This window comes from Cyprinodon variegatus, unplaced genomic scaffold (genome assembly GCF_000732505.1).
Source record: "Cyprinodon variegatus isolate N-32 unplaced genomic scaffold, C_variegatus-1.0 Scaffold398, whole genome shotgun sequence".
Lineage (NCBI taxonomy): Eukaryota > Metazoa > Chordata > Actinopteri > Cyprinodontiformes > Cyprinodontidae > Cyprinodon > Cyprinodon variegatus.
In genome coordinates this window covers 73740-84131 of record NW_015150851.1, presented here as the reverse complement: position 1 = coordinate 84131, position 10392 = coordinate 73740, and the positions used below count along the sequence as shown (strand labels likewise).

At 36.8% G+C, this 10392-nt stretch overlaps 1 protein-coding gene across 1 annotated transcript in view; it reads right to left on the bottom strand.

Annotated features, from left to right (window-relative positions):
• The window catches only part of LOC107092878 (histone acetyltransferase p300-like), a 45678-nt gene extending 42571 nt beyond the window's left edge, over nucleotides 1–3107 (bottom strand). The window contains exon 1 of the mRNA XM_015387566.1: nucleotides 2686–3107. Coding sequence (XP_015243052.1) covers nucleotides 2686–2779 — 94 coding nt within the window. The 5' untranslated portion in view covers nucleotides 2780–3107. The remainder of the gene's footprint in view (nucleotides 1–2685) is intronic.
• Between the last annotated feature and the right edge of the window lie 7285 nt (nucleotides 3108–10392).

Below are 10392 nucleotides of genomic sequence, written 5' to 3'. Positions count from 1 at the left end.
CCTTATTAATTACCGTTCCTACAACTCAATTCCCATTCTTCACACAGAATGAACAATTCAATAAATATCACAGTATAATTTCATTCTGTAACAGGGATTCGACTTTTCGGATATTTCTTAACTGTTTTGTTTTCTTGAGGAATATAATTCTTAGATGTTATATTGGAGGAGTTTTATAAATATGGATAAATATTTCTCACATTGACTTATGAGCAAAGTGCAAAGAGGTAACCAACTTTCTGAGGAACCAAACACTACAGACCTTTTAACTTCATTTAGCCCTCAGCTCAAGAATGGTGTGTAAAGAGCATCATGGAAGCGGTTACCATGGGAGCCGTTTGGTGACTACCGGCTGAATGGTACAGGTTTGAGTTTATTGCACCAATGGTAAAGTTCGGTGGAGGGATAATTATGGTGTGGGGTTGTTTTTCAGGAGCTGGTCTTGGTCCCTTAGCTTCTTTGAACTCTGAATACTTCAACATAACAGAAGACTTCGGATACAGTTCTCTTCCATGACTAAAGCCCCCGTCACACCTTGACGATTTAGCCAGCGTATGCCTGATGTACGAAAAATCTGGCGAAAACGCTGGCATACGTTGGATAAGTTATGGGTCAGATGCCAGCGTATGTCCATACGTGGGCCATAAGTTACAGGTAAGTAACTTATGGCTTATTATTGGGTGAGCCAGAAGGTGAGTGTGATGGATCCTCCCTGCGTTCACGCCCATGACCAGCAAACTCCCTAGCAGACATGATGCTGAATCTGCTGCGACTGCAGACCTTCTTTCTTTGTATTTACTCATTTTTTTTGGCGGGTGTTAACAGCAGCTAGGTTAATACTGCGATCAAACACATCTTTTTATACAGATTAGGCGCCTCCAAGCAGCTTTAACTGATGCTTCGCAATGCCCATGAAATTAAGCATGCTGTGCGTTATGCATAAGTTGGGCTGTCGTTGGACATAAGTTCTGCACTCGTTAAGAATACACTATGTATACGCCCAAAATTTACAAAATACATACAAAGTTCAGTGTATGCCAGCGTTTTAGGAGATTCTGAGACGTCGCGCATACGCTGGATAAGTCATCAAGGTATGACGGGGCCCTAAGCAGCAGAGCAGCAAGACATGGAGGAGAGAGTTTGTTGTGGATGAGGTTCACTGGCCTAAACAGAGTCCTAACCTTCAACTTTGGGATGAATTTGTGAAGATTGAAAGCGATAGATAGGCTCCTAATGTTCACAGAACTGCTGAAGCTGTTCTAGCTGCATAGGGAGGGAAACATCATATAGAGCCTTATGGATTAAGGATGAGATGCCAAGATCATCTGCACATGAAGGCAGGAGACTAAACACTTACTGGGATTCAGTGTTATAGCTCTGGCTAGAAGCTAAGTAGCTAGAAATGAAAATCTGCCCCAGTCTCAAAATATCAGAATATACTGACAGTGTTATAACAGTTTTATTTTAGTCTTGCCATAGTTTTTGAACTGGACTTGGGTCTGGACTTTGACTAGGACATTCTAACATATGAAAAAGTTCTAATCATAACCCACAACATTGTAGCTCCGGCTTTTTTGGGCTGTTTCCAGATGAAGGGTAAACATCTTGTCCTTGATTAGTTGGATTCAGAGATTGGCTACTGTTAAATAATCAAACCAGGTTTTATTTCAGGAAGTCATATGCACTGGAGTTTATATAGGGCTGTTTGAATAAATAGGGCTATGCACGCCACACGCATTGGCTTTAATGAAAAATTAAGTAATGCATTGCATTATTTCCACTTCAATATCATATACTACTCTGCTAGACATCTGTAGCTGGAGGTTGATTTTTGCAAGCCACTGCACTGCATGCTACTGTCACACACAGCAGGTACAAATCATTGCATCCTCACAACCTAAAGCTTTTCCTCCAAGCTCTGCAGATCACCTAGATAATCCATACCAAGAAAGAAGAAAATTACATCTAGATGGAAAAGGAAATCCTGTGCTAACCTGTTAGAAACGTGTAGTGCAGCTGATTAAAAGAGTAAAGGTTGGAGGAAAGGAATAAATCATGTGCTGATCATTGTTAACAAGTGTCAGGATCATGGCGATCTACATCTCTCCTAGGCCGTTATTCTAATGGTTGCCACACACCAGCAACCAAACAAAATAAAGATTTATAAAATTACATTTTTAAGCAAAGCATAACTTAAAATCATTGGGCTAAACTGAGCTATTATGATGTTAAACTGTCTACTTTGGCTAACATGCTGAACGACAGCTCGGCTCAGGGAGACAGAGAGCAGAGAACATCCATCTGTCTACGCTAGTGTCAACATGACACAACCAAACAGCTCCAGAAACTTCAGCACAACTTCCCCCTGGAAGGAGATTTCCATCAAACAGACTGATGGAGCCATTAGGGAGCAAACTGTCAGTTGTGGAGCAGTCCACAGCCTGGAGTTAGCCCCGTGGCTAACGCAGCTTCCTGCGGCTAAGCTAGCTATTAGCACGGGAGCTAACAGCGGAGCCCTTCCTCACGTCCGACTCTCTCCTAGCAGGCTAGCGCTAGCAAACCACGGTAAAAACAGGCACATAACCCCGCCTCGCTGCCCGCTTTCTGCGAAACACGCGGCTGGAAAAAAATCCAGAATTGTGAAGAATGTGAAGTTTGCTGAAAAACAGTTAAATCCAAACTTACCGTTTCCATCGCTGGCAGAAGCGGAAAGTGCCGGAGATGAGAGTTTAGGCCTCTTGGCTGAAGGCGGGCCAGAGTCCAGAACGTTCTCGGCCATATTTTTTCGGAATAAAAATATATAAAGTATCCAGAATTACAGACGTTTCCACGCCTTTACATGCCCATTCCTGCTCGCCGCCGAGTGCGCGACTTTTCCCCCTCCGTTTGGGGCACTAAGAGGGGGAAAGTCCCGAGTAGAGATTACTCCTCTTTCCCTGGGTTCGCCTCTCGGTTTCAGCCTCGGCGCATATCAAACCCCCCCTCCCTTCCTCACTCGGCGGATTTTTTGTTCTTTATAAATTTCTAGCAGCGGAGTGGGAGGGGAGGGGGGGTCGGTTAAAGTAAAGTAGAGGAGGGAGGGGGGGACACAACTTAAAGCGGCTCTCCTGGTGTAAATAAACCGTCCCCGGGTGTCGCCTCCATGCTCGCATCCGTCATTTCAGCCTCCTTTCCTGCGGAGTCAGGATGAAGATAATGTCGGGCAGAAAGGCTGCGAGGTGACGGTGCTGGTGGCAGCGGGTGAGGAAGGATGAGGGGATGCAAATCAAATGAACCAAGCGGACAAATGTGCAGCTGCAATAATTCACTAAACTATTTTATAAGGATTTTCAACATAGTTATTACAGGTAACAGAAAAAAATATAGTATCCTCCCCCACAAAAACGTGCATCTTCTTAATTTTAAAGCAATCTTAAAGGAGAAAAAAAATATTTCAACCAACAGTTATATCTAATTCAATTCACAACACATGTCATCTCAAAGCACTTTACAGTTCACCAGATCATCCAGTCAGATTGATTCAAAGTTTTCTATCAATTGGATAAATTGGATGAATTAACTCAATCTCCACACTAAGCATGTTTCTAGCGACAGTGGAGAGGAAAAACTCCCCTTGAACAGGAAGAAACATCCAGCAGAACCAGACTCAGTGGCCGATTTAAAACAATCTGACTGGTTTATTACTTTTTTCAGCTGAGACACTTAAGACTTAGATTTAGACAGACTTTATTGTCCTTTTGAACACAAAGTGTAAACAACAAGAAATTTCATTCAGTACAGCTCTCAGACATTTTCTTTTTTAAAGTGCACCAGTGATAAAATGTAAACATACAACTGTGTATGATTTACAGTTTCAACATTTAGTTGTTGTTTTTTTTTTTAAACCCATTTTATACAACATTTAGCAGTCTAATGGCGCTGGGGAAGAAACTGTTATGGAATCTGCTGGACCTGCATCGGATGCTTCGAAGTCTCTTCCCAGAGGGCAGCAGGGAGAACAGGCCATGGTGGGGGGGTGAGGGGTCATTGATGACGCTTGGGACACGCAGCGCTGGGGTGAAATGTCTTAAATGTCTTTTATGTCCAAAATAAAAACCTTTGCACAACTTTTTTTTATTATTATCCTGATATTGTTATAAGTATAGCAACACAAAGCTGTTAACGATAAAGTAGAAAGGAAAGTAGAAGTTATTTTCATTTATTTTATGAATAAAACTTAGAAAATCAGACAGCTTTTGTATTATAATTTGTGAAGGAATTTAAAAGGTGTAAATACTTCTGCTAAGCAGTGAATGCCTGATTTCTCTTCAAGAGCTTTCATGAAAAGTCCTAAATAATGTAATTTACTGAGGAATATGGGTTCATAACATACATATGATGAGTGTTTACCTAAATTGTGATCAAAATCAATAACACATGTCATGAATTGTCCATTCTTTAAAAAAAAAACATTTTAAATATTAAAATCTGAATTCAAGCTGTAAAATAAATACAACAATAATACATATATTATTATTTTGATATTTTGTTTACAGTACGATTCATAGTAAAATAAAAAACAGATACTTTAAAAATGCTACAATTCCTCTAAAACCGAATTTTATTTGATTCTGACCAGATAATGGTCTGAAAAGTAAACTTCCTTTATTCTTAATATTATTAAACTAATAGAAAAACTGTAATGTGTAATAAACATGAGTAACAGAAAGAGATTACCTTACTTTACAAAGCATGTACCGTAATTGGAACTTGTTACAAAGGTAACGTGGTAAAACTGTTGAAATGTGCAGCAATTAAAAGACATACGTCCAATTTAAAGTTGGACCTTCAAACAGGGGAAAAAAACAATAGAAACCCAGGAGAGCTCTATATGGGACATCATCACAAACACGAGAATGACAGGTTAGCCTAATGGGGGAGCAGCTTCCCTCATCACCTGTCCAGGTAACTGACTGTTGGGTCTTTTCTGTATCCTATCATTTTAAATCCAGTAATATTAGAATGTTTTTTTTTCTTTCTTTTCACTAACAAAACTCTTAATCATGTTCATATTCTATGATCAGCACTGCTTTATGGTAATGATGGCAAATTACTCAAATTAGATGAACCGGTTCACTTTTCCCAAGAAATAATAATTAAACGTCATTGATCTCACATTGGAGAAATCTACCTCTGCATTTAACCCATCCCTTGGGGAGCTGAGGGCTGCCATTGTGCAGCGCCTGGGGAGCAGAGTGGGGGATAAGGGGCTTTGCTCAGGGACCCAGAGTGGCAGTCTGTGGGAGTGGGCCTCAAACTCAGAACCTCTGGATTCCAAGCTCTATGTCCTAAGCACTAGGCCACCACTCCCAAATAATACACCTTCCATGAAAAAATATTGTTTTATTCACTGGAAAAAATTGAAATCTAAAAAAGTTTTTTCTTAAAATAAGTGTGTTTATTCATGAATTAAGGAGGGAAATGAGACAATTTGTCAATGTAGCAAGACAATTTACATTTAAATAAGAAAAAAACAATGGCATTGTCTTATTCCAAGTGCATATTATCTAATCATCATATTTTAAGAGAAAAAAAAACACTTATTTACCTCCTCCAATGAAGAGTAAATACACATAATTTAAGAAATTTGTATTTATTTGAAGAACACTTTTGCACTTCAAAGATTTGCTGTAGATAGTGGTGACTGCAGAAGGACCTCCTCTAACTGAAGATAATCTTTCACATGGCAGTGCTGAAGTGGATGCTTATTGTTTTCTGGATTGTTTTTCAATTTTTAAAATAATCCTTTTTTTGCACAAATTCTTCCAGAGCCAGTCCTCTTTATAATCTAGCAGATTCAGATACCCTGACCCAAACAAATAACAACAAAGGACTTTGCATCCTGCACAGAGCGCCTCTAAAAAATGCTGCTTTTTGCAGCAAAGTATGGAGTGAATTTTAGCCCATTATTTTCGCCAGCAAAGAAAATGTTTATATAAAAAGATATTTGAAAGAAATGCAATCTAGCTTTAGAACTCTAAAATTTGAAAAACTTTTTAATCAAGTTTGAACAGTAATTTAGCTGTTTCTCTGATTATTATTTTTTTCTTCATATTTAATTTATTTATTTATTTATTTTTTCAAATTTGATTTTTCAAACTTTATTTTTTTCAGACTGGGTTTTATCAGTTGCATTCTTTCCGAATTTCATTTTGTCAATCAGACCAATAGAAAAGCATTTTCAGAGGAAAAGCCCACCCCCAGAACTGAAGAGAATGTGATCTGGAAAATGCAATCTTAAAATAATTAGATTAGCAAAAATCAATCTGAAAAAGAGATATTTCGGGAAAAAAATGTAAATAATAAAATACGAAAAAAGAAAAAAAATGATTTTTAAATTAATCTGAAAAAGAAAAACATTAAAAATGAAATACAAGTTGAGTACAGCAACTCGAATCTCAAAAGTTTTTTAATCTAGAAGTTTTTTTTAACATTTTATTTCTAGATTTTAATTTACAAAACATATTCTTTGCTTACAACAATAATGGAACAAAATTCACTCCGTACGAGCTCCAAAGGACAGAAGCTCATTCTAAAAGAGAAATCTGCTCTGCTCTTTCTTGTAGACAGTAGGTTGTTTTATGCCTCATCTCATTAATCAGTCATCTGTTTTCAGGCTATTTTACATTTGATACAGTGCAGACAGGAAGTATTTAGTGTTGCATTTTTTTCAACATATTGTTATGTTACAGCTTTATTCAAATGTTTTTATTAGGTCTATCTGCTAACTCAAAATTATACACAACATATCTGTGTCAATGCAAAAAAAAAAAAAAAAGTAATTTCAAGGTTGCTGGAAAATTCATAAAAGTAGGAAACTGAGAAATCATATTTACTGAAGTATTTCCCGCCTTTAATACGAAGCTTTAAACTGGGCTGAGGTGAATACTTGTTTGTGCTGATCAGGGGGGGATTTACCATTAGGCAATATTACACAATTTGAGAGGTTTTACTTTGTTTTATTCTCTTTGTATACTAATTTGTATTTTACACTCGTTTTTATTTTTTATTTTATAATTTTATTGTATTTTATGATTGTGTACAGCACTTTGGTCCTGTCCGGTGCATAAAGTGCTTCATAAATAAAGTTGGTATGGTATGGTATGGTAATATTAAGCAGTTGCCTAGGGTCCCAAGTTCCTGGGGGCCCCATAAAACTCTGTTTACATGTTTGGTTAATACAACTATTCCTTATTTATGCACATTAAATATGTTTTTGATAAAAATCCTTTCACTAAAATGCCATCAGAACGCTTCTAATATTAAGTGTGTCTCAGCCCCCCCACCCCACCCCACCGTGTCCACCATATTTGATCAGTCCATTTGCTGCACATGTTCAGAAAGGTCCAAACAGACAGCAGCAAACCATTTGAAAACAAACCATGCAAAGAGCAGTGTTGCCAACTTTAGTCGCTATATTTAGCCACTTTTCAGACCCCTCTAGCACTTTGATTTCAAAAAAGCACCTAGGGCTTATTTCTGCTCATGGAGACTTTGGAGACAACATCTAAAAGCAGCGAACTCTGCTCTCCAGAGCGAGTAGATTGGTAACCCCGCCTCCTGCTCTCCTCTATCTTGTCTGCTGTCATGATTCATGCAGCTATTATTTCATCCAAATGAAAAATGGAGAACAGAGAAGCAGATCATGGCTTGTCTACAGTGAAAAGAAGGACTGGGTTATTTACTTTGGCCTTTTTGGAAACACAGGAAGGAGCAATCAGCTAAGTGAGCTTAGTGCTTGGAAAAAATCTTTCATTCCTTTAGAGACAGCATGAAAAGTCAGCTGAGTACAAAACATAGAGAGGAAAACAAGAAGAAAAGGGACAAGAAGAGAGGGACACAACCTAGAACAAATAATGGATGTCTATTCTATTAACATTTCTCTATCTTTATAATAGGTCTGCTTTTTGTGTTGTCTTCTCAGTTCAGAGGGCCCCCTGCCTTTCTTTGCCTAGGGCCCCACATTTACTAAATCTGCCCCTGGTGCTGAATATCCTAGAGAATTTTCAATAGAGCTTCAATAGAGTCCACCAGTGGTGCATTTTTTTTTTTGTCACTTATATTTTATTATTTTTGATCATACAACGAACATACAAATAAAAAGGAACAAAGTACTCTAATATGAACATGTCTGGGTAGCACCTTCTCTTCAGTTTTTCTGTTTATATAATGTCCATTTTTCCCACTTTTTTTTTAAATCTGTGGTTCTTGTAGTCTCAGTCTCTGTGTTAGTCTTTCCATGAGAAATATGTCTTCAATCGTCGTGATCCATTGGTCCTTTGATGGCACTTTTGACTTCCCCCATTTCCTTGTTATACATTTCTTTGCAGCTATCAACATCACTTTTACCAAATAGTTATCCTTTTCATGGATAGTATCATCACCAAAATTGCACAAATAGAGAATTTCAGGTTTCATTGGAATTACATACCCTAATACTTCACATAATACACTGCAAACCATTTCCCAAAACTCCAAAAGTTTTGAACATTTCCAAAAAGCATAGGAATGGTTGACATCTATCTCCCCACACTCTCTCCAACATTCTTGATGCCTATGCATTTGTTTACTTTTGGACTGGACACCAGTGGTGCATTTAGTTGATTTGACAGAATTAGGAGAGGATCACAGCTTTTTGCATGGCAGCGTTTCAGAGCTCACATGCCAAGCAGGACATCAAAGGTCCGTAGACCTCTGAGACATGCTGGACTGGAGGACGAATCTAAGGAGGGATACAGAAAGAGATCTGTGCTTTGGAAGGATCCAGTGAGACCAGTGGCCTCCATGCCTGTTTGGTAGAGTGGACAATCCTTAATACTGCGCACAATTTAACCCTTTTAGAGAACCTTAAAAATACATTGATTTATCACAGTCTATTGTCACTTATACATATAGAGTGAAGTAAGAGTTAAAAAAGCAGTGAAGCCTCTTAACTCGATTAACTCAGGCTTGGCAATGAATGGAGAATTTACAATGTGGACATGACTGTATGTTGTACTTCTGTAGATTTTTCATGTATACATGTCTAACTCAATACGCACATTTTTCTCCTTGGATATTTATCCATCTTAAAACGGGTACAATATATATTATGAAACAAGAGTGAAATGTATTGTTGTTGGTGTGAATGCTGTATGGAGGATTCGCTTTTTTGGGGGGAAACTTAAGACATATTTCAAGTTGGTTGACAATTGTTTTCAGAATTAATTTTTTAAATTGATTATGTTATCCTTTAAATAAATTTATTATTTTGATAGTGATATTTAATATATAATTTAAAATCTATTGTAAATATTTTAAAATGTAGTTATTCAATTAGACATTTCAATATTTTATTCCTATTTGAAATATTTTTTAATCACTTAATGGGATATTTAGTTGTTTAGTTGTTTCATTCATAGCTTTAAATATTTTTTTTATTATTTAGAGGGAGATGAAGTTTACAATTTATAATTTAAAGGTATATTTTATGTATTAGATAAATAGTTAAATAAATGTTGCATCTTTCTATTTTATGATACATCATTTATTTTTGGGGAGTTAAGAAACATAGATCAGAAGAAAAATATTTGCAATACTTTTTATGTCATTATGTCTTATTACATTTAAAGTATATATTTAATGAAAAAAGTAAAAAAAATTGCTTAAACCTGCTGCAATTGTTATTAAAAAAAAAAACATAAAAATGATTCTAAGGCACCAAAACTAGACCAGATCTATGGTCTATTTTGACAAAAGGCTGAAGGAGTTTATAGCATAAGGTTACCTTTAGGTTCCCTTTCAGAACCCTGGACCTCACTGGGTTTCCCACTAGAACTCTTTTCTTGTTATATATGGTGCTATTTACAGATCTGCTGTGGCCCTTAACAGCATAGTCCCTTTTCTTTTATCTTCCTCAGAGATTGCTGATTGCCATTGACTCTTTCTAATCATATGTCCCTCCTTAGACAGATAACCATTAACCTCTTAAGATTAACTCTACTTGATTGTATTGCAACATTTAATTTAATTATTCTCTGCTTAGTGTGAATCTGATTGTAAAACTCAATGAATTGTATTGTTTTCATTTGAAATTTTACCAATGGAGCAATATTTATTTGTGATTTTTATGTCATCAAAATATAATTTTGTGTAATATTCATATTACAACAGATTTTTTAAATGCCATATAATTATTCAGTATTATACTCCAAATATTATGAACTTACATTTTGCATGCTAATGTAGCACTTTGTCATGTTCGGATTAATGTGTCTAACCCACATGAAGAACACTCGGAGGCAGAAGAAAAGTTCAAAGATTTATTTACAATAAATGTACAAAGTTTGATCAGATCCAAGAGGGGGCTTGACT